This window comes from Mytilus californianus, unplaced genomic scaffold (assembly GCF_021869535.1).
Source record: "Mytilus californianus isolate M0D057914Y unplaced genomic scaffold, xbMytCali1.0.p SCAF_8, whole genome shotgun sequence".
NCBI classification, from domain to species: Eukaryota; Metazoa; Mollusca; class Bivalvia; order Mytilida; family Mytilidae; genus Mytilus; species Mytilus californianus.
This window is the reverse complement of record NW_026262734.1, coordinates 88,369,644-88,384,111: the sequence shown is the minus strand read 5'-3', so window position 1 is coordinate 88,384,111 and position 14,468 is coordinate 88,369,644. Positions and strand designations below refer to the sequence as shown.

General features: G+C 34.1%; 1 protein-coding gene across 1 annotated transcript in view; it reads left to right on the top strand.

Moving 5' to 3' along the window:
* Positions 1-14,468, top strand: part of LOC127712193 (kielin/chordin-like protein) — a 42,196-nt gene that overhangs the window by 19,907 nt on the left and 7,821 nt on the right. Inside the window, exons 11-18 of the mRNA XM_052218492.1 lie at positions 583-675; positions 1,374-1,394; positions 5,544-5,636; positions 5,833-5,853; positions 8,094-8,186; positions 9,096-9,107; positions 13,342-13,371; positions 13,997-14,095. Coding sequence (XP_052074452.1) covers positions 583-675; positions 1,374-1,394; positions 5,544-5,636; positions 5,833-5,853; positions 8,094-8,186; positions 9,096-9,107; positions 13,342-13,371; positions 13,997-14,095 — 462 coding nt within the window. The remainder of the gene's footprint in view (positions 1-582; positions 676-1,373; positions 1,395-5,543; positions 5,637-5,832; positions 5,854-8,093; positions 8,187-9,095; positions 9,108-13,341; positions 13,372-13,996; positions 14,096-14,468) is intronic.

The window sequence follows — 14,468 nt, the reverse complement described above, 5'->3', positions numbered from 1 at the left end:
ATCACCATCACCAAAACACAATTTTGTCATGAATCCATCTGTGTCCTTTGTTTAATATGCACATAGACCAAGGTGAGCGACACAGGCTCTTTAGAGCCTCTAGTTATCATTTGTAAGCAAACCGTGGACACCGGATATTTAGTCTAATCAGATTGAAACCCATTGTGGACATGTTTTGTGTAAGATATCGGATTCATTAATAAATTTGCGGTTACATCCGAAAACATATTGTCAATTTGAGCATCTAGATACGAAACTTCAATTGCATATGTAAACATCATATCAAAAATATTATGATTATGTTCATAATCCGAAATTTGTAGAAGAAAACACAATTATAGATTTTGTACTAACATCTTCAAGTTGGTCTTTAAGAGATCAGTTGGTAAATTGTGGTATAGATTCCGCAATTTCAAGAACTGCACACATATTTATTTTATTTATCTGCACATCTTATATACTTGTAGCTATGCTTTAATATGCAGTATACACAATTTATTTTATAAAAAATACAACAGCGAAATTTTGTAGCAGACATCAAGGAGATGAATAAAATATCCACTTTTTATTTTATTATTGTAGTAGCATGTCCTATGTGCCATCTGGAATGTGGGGAGGGATCTTCTCCAAAAATAGTAAATGGATGTCCGAGCTGCACAGTGTGCGAAAAAGACGGTAAGTATTTGTGAAATATAACTATAAACAGAACCATTTCAAACATGACAGTTTTCCCCCAGGGCATTCTATATGAGGGTAATTTTCGCCTTGTCATTTCATACAAATAAAATGTTTAATAGTTGGTCAGTTTCTGTTTATATAAACAGCATATGACAGCTTTGTGTGCGTATTTATTGGTATATTACAACTAAAAACTAAAGCTAGGGATGGCTCAAAACAGAAATGTTGATAGATTTTGTCAAAACTTAATTTAAACTACGAATAATTTGAAGATTAATCCTGAGGAAAAGTAAAATTCTTTTTGGTAGTTATGCTAAGATTTATTTTTCAGAAAGAAAGGATTTCTTTCAAATAAAAATAAAAAAAAGAATATGCAATTTGCGATATTTTATTAGAATTCTCATCCAGAGCTATGGACAACGCTGAACAACTTTGTATTTTTTATAAGCGTAGAATTATTGTAAATTATTTAATGTATGTCATTTATACTCCTTTAAATTTTAGTTCCTGTATATTGTTATACAATTTTTAGATTATAACCGAGTGAATGAAATTCAGGGGAAATATATTCTATATATTCGAATATAGTCCCTGATGTCTGATTTTAGAAACGGTAGGGAAAGGTAGAAATTGACTTGGTTGTACACGAGTCAAAGTTAAGAATATGTTAACACATTTTGTTTTAATTTTTGCAGCGAAAAGAACTTCACCTCCTAGTAAGCATAAGTATTTTATTTATGTATTTATAAATTGATATGCACAGAAAATGTTGTCTATTTTGTAAAAATATGTCATGATATTTGTTATACATATACATGTATATACATATGATGAGGGCCTTGGTTGGGAGGCTGTTTTATTGACATCTACTATTTATTCTCGCACATACTGATTGAGACTACACATATACACGAACTTATTAGTACCGAAACGAGACGTGTTATAGATGCCTGAACCTCTTAGAATATTCATATTTGGTTAATATATTCGGTATAAAACTCATACCCTGGAAAGTACGTAAAGCAAATTTGCCTCTTTGAAATCATTGAACGTAAATTTCATTTTTTCCTACTTTCCATTTAATTTATACATGTTTTGAATCATGCTAAGAATTTGTACGATTTGGAGTTTGGTGTGTCGTCCATTTGGCTGAATTAGTAAACTTTTTTGTTTAGGGGCCAGAAGATGCCCGCCTCCGGGTGTGGTACTTTTTTAACGGGTTGAAGACCTATTGGTGGCTTTCGGCTGTTTTCTGCCTTTTGATCTGGTTGTTGTCTCTTTGATACATTCCCTCTTTCCGTTCTCTATTCTAATATCAAACTTATGATATCAATTTCGATCAATAACCATCAAATGATTTAGAAAATATAACTCTTGATTCGGAATTGAAAATAACCCATTTAATGGCGTATTTATTAAGTCTCCCAAACGAAGTTTGGGAAGACTTATTGTTTTTGCTCAGTTCTTATTATTATTATTATTCTTCTTCTTCTTCTTCTTCTTCTTCTTCTTCTTCTTCCGCCGCTTTTAAATTTGAACTTGTCCGCACCCGTTCTCCAAAACCGCTTGTCGGATTAACTTAGGGTTTCACAATATGTTAGACTAACATGTCTAGTGGTGCAATAAGGGTTTTGTTTTTGCAATGGGGTTTATAAAGGGGTACTTTGAGGGGCAAAAAGAAAAGAGGGTTTTACTATAGAACCCTATGGGATTTTATTTTTTTAAATTTTCAAATGATTATAAATTGAAAACAGTTTGTGATAGACACAAACATTTTAATTGAAAATGTTCTTAATGATAAAGCCCATTAAATGAAATACAGGGTTAGTCCTCAGGGGTCACCCCCACCCCCTGCCATTTAAGAAAGTTCTAATACCTTGTAAGTGGTCAAGATCCCCACCCCTAAACCATATATATTCTGGTTTGTCATGCTAAGATGGTTTGAATGATATACAGGGTTAGTCCCCAGGGGTCATCCCCACCCCCTGTCATTTGAGAAAGTTCTAATATCTTGTAAATGGTCGAGATCCCCACCCCTAAACCATATATATTCTGGTTTGTCATGATAAAGCACATCAAATGTAATACAGGGTTAGTCCCCAGGGGTAACCCCCACCCCCTGCCATTTAAGAAAGTTCTAATATCTTGAAAGTGGTCAAGATCCCCACCCCTAAACCATATATATTCTGGTTTGTTATGCTAAGATGGTTTGAATGATATACAGGGTTAGTCCCCAGGGGTCATCCCCACCCCCTGTCATTTGAGAAAGTTCTAATATCTTGTAAATGGTCGAGATCCCCACCCCTAAACCATATATATTCTGGTTTGTCATGATAAAGCACATCAAATGTTATACAGGGTTAGTCCCCAGGGGTCACCCCAACCCCCTGCCATTTAAGAAAGTTCTAATATCTTCTAAGTTGTCAAGATCCCCACCCCTAAACCATATATATTCTGGTTTGTCTTGCTAAGATGGTTTGAATGATATACAGTGTTAGTCCCCAGGGGTCATCCCGATCCCCTGCCATTTGAGAAAGTTCTAATATCTTGTAAATGGTCGAGATCCCCACCCCTAAACCATATATATTCTGGTTTGTCATGATAAAGCACATCAAATGAAATACAGGGTTAGTCCCCAGGGGTTACCCCCACCCCCTGCCATTTAAGAAAGTTCTAATATCTTGAAAGAGGTCAAGATCCCCACCCCTAAACCATATATATTCTGGTTTGTTATGCTAAGATGGTTTGAATGATATACAGGGTTAGTCCCCAGGGGTCATCCCGACCCCCTGCCATTTGAGAAAGTTCTAATATCTTGTAAATGATCGAGATCCCCACCCCTTAACCATATATATTCTGGTTTGTCATGATAAAGCACATCAAATGTTATACAGGGTAAGTCCCCAGGGGTCACCCCCACCCCCTGCCATTGAAGAAAGTTCTAATATCTTCTAAGTGGTCAAGATCCCCACCCCTAAACCATATATATTCTGGTTTGTCATGCTAAGATGGTTTGAATGATATACATGGTTAGTCCCCAGGGGTCATCCCGATCCCCTGCCATTTGAGAAAGTTCTAATATCTTGTAAATGGTCGAGATCCCCACCCCTAAACCATATATATTCTGGTTTGTCATGATAAAGCACATCAAATGAAATACAGGGTTAGTCCCCAGGGGTTACCCCCACCCCCTGCCATTTAAGAAAGTTCTAATATCTTCTAAGTGGTCAAGATCCCCACCCCTAAACCATATATATTCTGGTTTGTTATGCTAAGATGGTTTGAATGATATACAGGGTAAGTCCCCAGGGGTCATCCCGACCCCCTGCCATTTGAGAAAGTTCTAATATCTTGTAAATGGTCGAGATCCCCACTCCTAAACCATATATATTCTGGTTTGTCATGATAAAGCACATCAAATGTTATACAGGGTTAGTCCCCAGTGGTCACCGCCACCCCTTGCCATTTGAGAAAGTTCTAATATCTTGTAAATGGTCGAGATCCCCACCCCTAAACCATATATATTCTGGTTTGTCATGATAAAGCACATCAAATGAAATACAGGATTAGTCTCCAGGGGTCACCCCCACCCCCTGCCATTTAAGAAAGTTCTAATATCTTCTAAGTGGTCAAGATCCCCACCCCTAAACCATATATATTCTGGTTTGTCATGCGAAGATGGTTTGAATGATAGACAGGGTAAGTCCCCAGGGGTCATCCCGACCCCCTGCCATTTGAGAAAGTTCTAATATCTTGTAAATGGTTGAGATCCCCACCCCTAAACCATATATATTCCTATTTGTCATGTCTCGAACATTTGAATGACGTATATGGTCAGTCCCCAGGGGTTCCCCCCACCCCCAATGTTCTAATATCTTGTAAATGGTTGAGATCGCCACCCCTAAACCATATATATTCCTGTTCGTCATGTAATGAACATTTGAATGACGTATAGGGCCAGTCCCCAGGGGTTCCTCCCCACCCCCAATATTCTAGTATCTTGTAAATGGTTGAGATCCCCACCCCTAAACCATATATATTCTGGTTTGTCATGCCAAGATGATTTGAATGATATACAAGGTTAGTCCCCAGGCATCACTAATGCATATAACTTTACTGGACCAAACCAATTTTCACTGGACGTTGCCCAATGTCAGGCGACCCTGGGAATTACGAATTATGGGAGCTTCGTTTGGGAGACTTCGTAACAGCATCCTGTTACAATCATTTCTTGTTGAAATTGATAATGCTAATGGCAATGCTCCGTTTTACTTTTTGTGTTAAATGCATAACGGGATCGGCGGTTTTTTTTGTCGTTAACATACACATCTTCAAAACTGTAGATTGAAATTTAAGTGCCCAATGTTATAATTACCAAAAAGTGGTGTTTTTTTATCATTTGTAAGCAAACCATGGACACCGGATATTTACTCTCATCAGATTGAAATCCATTGTGGACATGTTTTGTGTAAGATATCGAATTCATTAATAAATTTGCGGTTAGATCCGAAAACATATTGTCAATTTGAGCATCTAGAATACGAAACTTCAAATGCATATGTAGACATTATACAAAAATATTATAATTATGTTCATAATCCGAAGTTTGTAGAAGAAAACACAATTATAGATTTTGTACTAACATCTTGGTCTTTTAAGAAATCAGTGTGTAAATCATGGAACAGATTCCATAAATACAAGAACTGCAAACATATTTCCTTTTTTTTTAATCTGCAATCTTAATTGTAGCTATGTTTTAATATGCAGTATACACAATTTATTTTACATAAAATACAAGATGCACAATGTTGTCGCAGACATCAGGGAGATGAATGTAGTATCCATTTTGTATTTTGTTATTGTAGTAGCATGTCCTATGTGCCATCTGGAACGTGGAGAAGGATCTTCTCCAAAAATGGTAAATGGTTGTCCAAGCTGCACAGTATGCGAAAAAGATGGTAAATATTTGTGAAATTTAATTATAAACATAACCATTTCGAAAATAGGCAATTTCCCTCGAGGTATATTACACAAGGGTAATGTTTTTTAGGTCATTTCACACAAAGGCCATTTTTGAAATGTATAACTTAACTTGTATGTACGCGGTCTAAAGGTGTGAATATTTCAATTCAGTTACTATTTTAATTTTTGCAGCGAAAAGAACTTCACCTCCTGGTAAGCATAATTATCTTATTTATGTATTTAGTAAATTAGTTTGCACAGAAAATGATGTCTATCTTGGGAAATATATCATTTTATTTGATACACATATTTATATTATGTACATATATATTTATTTAAGAATTGAATGGTTCTTTTTATAAATTTATTGGGGTGTAGAAGCGTTGACCAAATCACATTTTATATGAAGCGGGGAAGCACTTCATACTAAAAATGTGCGCAATATAAACGCTTTTACAAACATATAAAATTACAAAAAGAATCATTCAATTCTTATAATTACATTTTCATTGATGAAACTAGGGTTGTAGCAAGCTTTTTGTTTGTTGTTTTCTATGCACTGTTTAAACATCGTCATAGATAGTACGCGCAGTCATAGCTGTTGAATTTTATACAGAAATAACACGATATTGGAGTCCTTTGTTAGCCAATCAAAATTACGGATTCTAATGAAACAGTCATGTTATGTAATTCTATATATATTATGAGGGTCTGGATTATGAGGCTGTTATATTTACATCTTCTATGTATTCTCGCAGATACTTATTGTAACTTCTTATAAATACGAACTTAATAATACTAAACCTAGACTTGTAATAACTGCCCTCACAGGATCACTTGGAATATTCATATTTGGTTAACATGTTCAGAACAGGAACCAGACAAACCTGAGAGTACGATTTTCAACTTTCTTTGGAGATCTTCAAAGGTTAATTTTCATTTTTCTTATTTACCTTTGAAATATTAGAAGTATAAAGCATGCTAATCGCAAACTAAGAATACCATTTTCTAATCTATAATTATCAAACAATTTTGCATTTTTCACCCTTTATTTGAAATAAGGTGTTATGGAAAATTATTGTAGCCACACTTTTTAGAGTACACATAACGCCTAATTAATACACAGAGAGACAGCGCCAACAAAAACCTCAATTTAGTGTATGTCCTATTTACGCATCTGCCGAAATGAATAATAATCATCGTAAGCAAAGCGAGGACACATGTTCTGTATTCTAATGAGATTGAAAACCATTGTGTATGTTCCGGACCATATGAGTATTATACTCGTTTGGTTATTAACGGGTCGGACCATATGAGTATTTAGACCATATAGGTATTTTTCGAATAAGTTCTAGCTTTCGCAAGAACACACAGCTCATTCTCCGAACCAAAAACGGCACACGTTACTAATTAAATTTCTTTATCTTTTTCATATATTGTCAGAATTTAGGTGTATCTTTTATTTTATCTTCGCTAGCATCACTTTAAAGCGTCTTTCTCCTGGCTGTCGACTTTTTCGTCCGTAAGTGAAACCACAGTCGTTTGAGACATGTACCTATTTTGAGACATGTTCTTTTTCTTGGTGTTTAAATTATTATTCCAGAAACAAAATTTCTTTTAATTTCTACTTATTTTCATTTAATTGATGTCTTCTTGCACCTAATTATATACGATCTTAAAGTTATTGTAAGATCGTATGAGTAGGAGCAAGAACACATTTTAAAAATAACTAAAAACAATTTGAAATATCTAAGAAATTATAATCTAACATACACAATCATTCTTAATTGTAAGTAAAGTTCACATTGTTTCATTTATCATGTAGCATTGGATACCATATGACTGAATAAGTCAAATTTCATTTTAAGAAACACTTAACTATGTGACACCTTTTCAACGTTAATCATCAGTTAATTACCCGGACCATACGCGTTTGGTCGGACCATATGAGTATATACACATATGGTCATGACCATACGCGTATGGTCCAAATACTCATATGGTCAAAAACATGTACATGCACATGTAATGTACTGGACACATACTTAGAATACCGGTAAGATCAGAAAATATTGTCGAAGTAGAACATTATCAAAATATGAAACTGTAAATGCATATGTAAACATTATACAAACTTGTAATAATTATGTTGTTATCCAAAGTTTGTCGAGGAAAACAAAACGATAGATTTTGTACCAACAATGAGGTCTTTGTAGTGATCATGTGGTAAATTATCTCATGGATTCTTTAAATATAAGAACAGCAGGCATATGTCCTTGCTTTATATGTATTATGTACAAGTACATGTACCTATGCTCCCATTTGCAGTAAAACACAATTGTTATTTTTAAGTCAAGGCGCAATTTATTTCATGAAAGGACACAGCATGTTAAAGTTTACAGCATTTGTCAAGGAAATGCATGCTTTATCCATTTTCTATTTTATTTTTGTAGTAGCATGTCCTGCTTGTTATCTGGAATGTGGAGAGGGATCTTCACAAAAAATGGTAAATGGATGTCCAAGCTGCACAGAATGCGAAAACAATGGTAAGTCTTGTGTAATTATAAACAGAATCTTTCCACACGAGGGCAATTTCCCCCGGGTCATTCCACACAAGGGTAATTTTTACACAAGGGTAAGCCAATATTTGATTAAATTGACAGCATATGAGAATTTTGTGTGCGTATTTACTAATAATTTACAAAATTAAAAACTCAAGCTGGTGATGGCTCAAAACGGAATGTTTAATAGATTTTGTCAACATTCCAATAAATACTACAAAGTAATTGAAAGTCAATCCAGTGTAATGCAACGAGTTCTGTGTCAGAAAGAGAGGTTATCCTTCAATGCAATATTGTATTCGAACAGTTTTCAATAGCTAATGTAAGCGTGGAACAACTTTGTATTATTTGGTGGATATGAGTTCATTTATTATCTTCAACTGTTTCGGTACTTATATATCTTTGGTTTTCAAATATTCGGCTTTGAGCGTTCCTGATGAAGGTTAACCAATAAAATTGCTTCGGACGCATTGAATTTATAACGTGTTGTTTTCATTTTTTATTGTAAATTCTTTGATGTATGTCATTTATACTCCCTTGAATTTAAATTCCTGTATATTGTTTAACCGTTTTTGGATTATAACAAAGTGAATGAAATTAAAGGGAATTTTATTCTATATATTCGCAACAGTCCCTGATATCTAATTTTTTTAAACGGTAGGGTGAGGTAGATATTGACAAGTCTGTTTTCGATTTAAAGGTTAGAATTTATCAATGCGGTTAATATAGTTATTTTTGGCAGTGAAAAGAACTTAACCTGGTAAATACTTGTTTTAAATCCTTGATATCCCTGATATCTGAATTTTTTAACGGTACAGAAGGGAACAATGTGACTTGCCTGTATTTGGTTTCATGGTTTGATAAGTTAATACCGTTTCTGATTTTTTTTTGCAGTTAAAAGAGATGGTAAGCTTTAGTATGTCATTTGTGTATCTAATAAATTAGAATGCAAATGTATAGAAAAAATGTAGTCTTTCTTGATAAATACATCTTCATATTTGTTATACATGTATAAATCGCATTAATGTCTGGATGGGATAGCTGTTTAATGTATATCTAGTATTCATTCTCGCACATAATGATTGAAACTGCAAATATACATGAATTTAAGGTGGTACATAACACTACAGGGAGATAACTTTGTAAAAAACAGATGAACGTTTTAATCACGTTCTATTGTTTAGGAAATATTAAGCTTCTCAATGATCAAAATTAGTGTTTGCCAAACTGCTATATATCAAATGAATTTTTTTCCGATAAAGTGTGTGTGGTTCAAAGTTTTTGAATTTTTTGTATTTTTGTCAAAGGGTCAAAGTAAATTATTTGTCAAAATTGTATGAAAATTAAACGAGCCAAATTAGTTTAAGTCAAAGTGTTTGGTACCACCTTTATAGGACTTAACCTTATACGTGCTATAAATGCCTTCTAGCTCTGGATCACTTGGAGTATTCATTTTTGGTTAATATCTTCACCATAACAATAAAACGGTCCAGAAAGTTCGTATTTATTTTTTTTCCCTGTAAGAAATCATCTAAATTGTAGTTAATTTTTTCATAACTTCTTTTTAATTATTGAATGTTTGAAGCATGCTAAAACTCAGGATACAATCTACGGACCAATAATTATTAAAAGATTTTGAAAATGTAACCCTTATTTGTAATCAGGTGTTAGAACACATTAAAATAAGCCATTTAAAGACGTATATTCAAAACTATACAACATGTAACGACCTTGTATAACGACTTAATAAAAACAGACAGAGGCAGTGCCATCAAAAAAATAAATTTGGTGTATATCCTATTAACGTTTCTACCGAAAATGAATAATAATCCTTATATGCAAAGCGTTGAAACATGATCTGTAATTTAATCAGATTGAAAACAAGTTTGTACATTCTAGGTGTAATATATAAGTAACATATCAAAATTAAGAACTAATTATTTCATGCCATGGACTATGCTCATTTTAACATGGTTAGGTATTATATTTGTCATTATCTTTATACCGAGCGTTAGGAGGATGTGTTGCTTGTTTTCTGGAATGTGGTGAGGGATCTTCACCAAAAATGGAAGGTGGATGTCCAAGTTGCACAGTATGCGTAAAAGATGGTTAGTTTTTGTGAATTATTGAAATGTAAACTGAAGCCCATATATTGCGTAAAAAGAGAGTTGAAAGTTATTATGAAAAGTTTATAATACAGGGTAATTGCTTATAGTATTTGCCGTCATGTAAAGCACGAACAATTGTGGTTTATAGTTTGAAATTTGAGACTTTCAAATCATGATTTGTTGATTACGTGATATTTAAAAAAAGGTTACTTTCCCCAGGGCATTTCAGACGAATGTAATTTTGCACGACATTTTAACTCAGGGTAATTTTTCCGGGGATATTTCATACTATGTCCTTTTTTTTCTAAACTGGAACCATATTCCCTACAGCACTTTCCATAAGGACCATTTAAAAAAGTTTTTCAGTGTTTGCTTAAATGAATAGCATATGATAGCCTCAAGTGCGTATTTTAAGCTTTAAACAGTATCATGACGTATTTATTAATATTTGAAAGAAACCGTAAAACTCCTACAGATATTGATAGCTCAAAGTATTTATGAAATATAACTATCAAACATATCTAAGAAAAAGAGATTAAAGTTTTTAATACAGAGTCATTGCTTATAGTATTCGCCTACCTGTAAAGAACGGACGGTTGATGTTTATAGTTGAAACTTTTAGCTTTTAAAATTAAGGTTAACGGCTTCTACATGGCATTGATTACGTGAAGTTCGGAAAATTACTGGGCGTCCCAAAGTCTGAATAAAATGTTGGTTCAACAACAATTTTATATTCATATCGCACGAATATGTCATTTTCATACATATGGTATACAGATATTCGAACGGACTACAATTTTTTATCTAACCAAAAAGACCAAAGTTATGCAACTTTTAAGGTTTATTTCAAAATGTCGCCTGTTTGATTAAGGAGCAATGTAAGAAGAAAGGAAAATTGATCGTCATATCCTACGAAAGAACTTACATACTTTTTTCTTCTCTTTTTGTCTCTCTGCTATATGCAGCATTCTTTGTTGATGTTTCAAACGATTTGTATTATCCAAACTGCATTCAAAAGGTATGGACCAATGTGTTCATCATTATTAGTATTCCCGCGTCACAAGTTCCGATATGTTTCGATATGTTCGGACAGGCACATACAGAATATCGTAGGATCATGTTCGTCGGTACATAACCCCTGTCCCCACTCTTTACTTTAAACAGTGGGGATTTATTTTAGCTTGAATTACGTCTTAATGGATTCATCTGATTTGAACATTAATAAACTACAGTAACTATTCCCTTTAATTTAACAAACTCACGCCACAACAAAAGATTGATTGATTGATTGGTGCTTAACGCAACTCTCAACACTATTGTGCTATTTCGTGGCGGTCAGGTATTATTGGTGGAGGAAGCCGGAGTACCCGGAAAGAACCACCGACCTTCGGTAGGAAAACTGACAACTAAGATTTGAGTCGAGCGCGCCTGCCACGTGCTGGATTCAAACTCACAACCTCAGTGTTGACAGGCTAGTGATACAGTAGTTCGACTACTTAGACCACTCGGCCAACGAGGCCCCACAACAAAAGAACAAAATCATTCACTCCCTTCATACATTTTAAAATGAAGACGTGCATTGGATAGATGTAGCACTTATTTCCATTGAATTTATTTTCCTCAACAGAGCCGATTCAACTATGTGTTCAAATCTATTAAAATTTACAATATTAGTATCGCGTGTAACAACATTGTGGCGGTTTACTGAATATGTAACAAAGATGGCCTACAACCGTATTTATGAAAGTTTTGAGTAGTTATGCCAGATGTAAATAACGAAATTCCTTCTTGACCAAATAACATTTTTTTAAGAAGTAATGCTATGTTTTTGCCTCTTAGATTAACATCAATATATGAGGTTTGAGATGTCCTACAAGACAAAATTCTACCTAAAAAGTAGAAAATGCGATATTGTTTCAAAAATGTCTTCAGCTTATCATATTGCTGAATAACATTTTATTGTATGAACATATGTAAAGTTATTGGAACTTCATTAATTTAACGTGTACTATATGTATTTGAGTCATATTGTTAGAATACTCATATTAAGTAAATATATATGTGTGTTAACGATCGTATTCATCAAAATATTTATTTTGTTATTGAATAGATCAATAAAATTCCAGACTATTTGTATCTCTTCAGTGATGCTCGAGGTCAACATTTTTGAAAGTCCAAAATTTAATACAAACGTTTAATAACTTAAATACATATTTCCGTTGTTTCTATGTTTTATATGTAAAAACACAAACCTCTAAAAGTTATAGCTCCAATTCGAACGATACTCTACAACAAAAGATTTAAGACAGAAAGCTGAACACAGATTCGACCAATGTACCGATTTCGAGGAAATCACGAGATTATTGTTTGTGTTGGATTGTCGTATTAGCATGGAACTTTAATTCATCATTTTTTATTCGAACAGAATAATAAATAAAGGGTGGAAGATACTTAGGGGACAGACAACGCTATGGAAAAACACGACAGTTGGCACAAAGACAAACAAATTAAAAAGCACCATACGGAAAACTAAAAACTGAACAATTCGATCCACCTAAAACAAAATTTGGCGTGATGTCAGGTGCCCGAGAAGGGTAAGAAAACAAGATACAAGTAAAAAGTCATCAAAGATAACTGGCTTATACTTTGGTACGTTTCATTTTTCTCAGACTCATCAGTGGCGCTCGAATAAAAACAGTTTGAAGGCATAGTCAACTACGAAGAGCTTAAAAACCGAAAATTCCGAAGAATCATACAGTATGCCATTATACTGGTACTAAAAATATAAACTTACTGAAACTCGATGTTATAGATTTCAAATACTGGTACTAGGGAGTATTTAATGTAAACAAAATGAGTGAATAAAAGTATCTTTTGAACAGAAGTCTCCCCTTTCTATAAGTAGAAAGATATCTCCACAATCAAAGATCCTGTGAATCTATGTTTACAAAGCTATGATATGTTTTCAGATTGCAATTATATAATCCATTATTGTTTTTACAAATCAAGATGAGTTCTGTTTCTTATTTCAGGTAACAAAAGAGACGGTCTTTTTGAACGAGGTAGGTTGGAAGTCATGGTTATGTGTTTTCTTACATGATGTTAATTTAAAATTCAACGGTTCTGACCCATTTTGGTTTTAAGCAAGGAGAAGCGCAGAGGAGCAGAACTCAAGGGACAATGACGTAATGAGATCAACCATCACAAAACGTCAACAAAATCGAACCCGAAATAAAAATCGTTATTTTGGCTTAATACACATCCCTATTTAACAACTTTAAATTATATTAGATTATCTTGAATGGTTAACATAGTCCTCATCGTTAATTAGGCATAATACATTCGTATCTGATAAAAAAAGAAGAAGAAAGTAAGAGGGCAAACTTTAAACCGTACACCCAAATAAAACTAGAAAACCCTTAGCACAAAACAAAAATTTAGCAGTCCTAAAAACACTTAAACTGATAGTGAACATAGGTGAAGGAAAGGGTATTCTCCGGTGATAAATTGCATTCTGAAATGTACGAAGTTAGGAAAAGACGACGGGAGGAGCATGTGACAAGTTGAAATATTGTTTTACGAACAAACTTTGGATATATTTCATCCAATTTTGTTTCAATCTATCAAGTGTTACAGCACGTATAGGTATAAAACGACAACGCATGGTTTACTAAATTTTATTTTTAGCACCATGTAACAAATGCAGAAGGGGATGCCCAGCCGGACAGAGAATCCGAGATTGTACACCTGAAGACGGTTCAAATGTGGTTTGTGACTGCGTACCAGGTGAGCGTTTATTCATGGGGTTCATTCACATGCAGTCAGATCCCAAAACTAAAACAGTAACACCAGATTGAAACAAGCAAACAAGTAATGTTAGTTTTGTCCCCTGCAAATTTGAAATTGAAAAGGGAGCACGAGAAACGGATGCCACATCCAAGGAAAGCAGCAGGCGTGCAATTTATTCATTCCGCGTCTTTGGTAATGGTCTCAGTCTGTCCGTCCGTCTGAAACACATCCATTCTCAGAGACAGTTCAAAACTAACCTTTCATACTAAGAAGGACCATTTGTCGTCATATTCTCTTAATCGTCCGTTTTATTTGACAATAATACGGGAGTAATAAGACTTTAACCATTTTGTTTCATTATAACAATGAC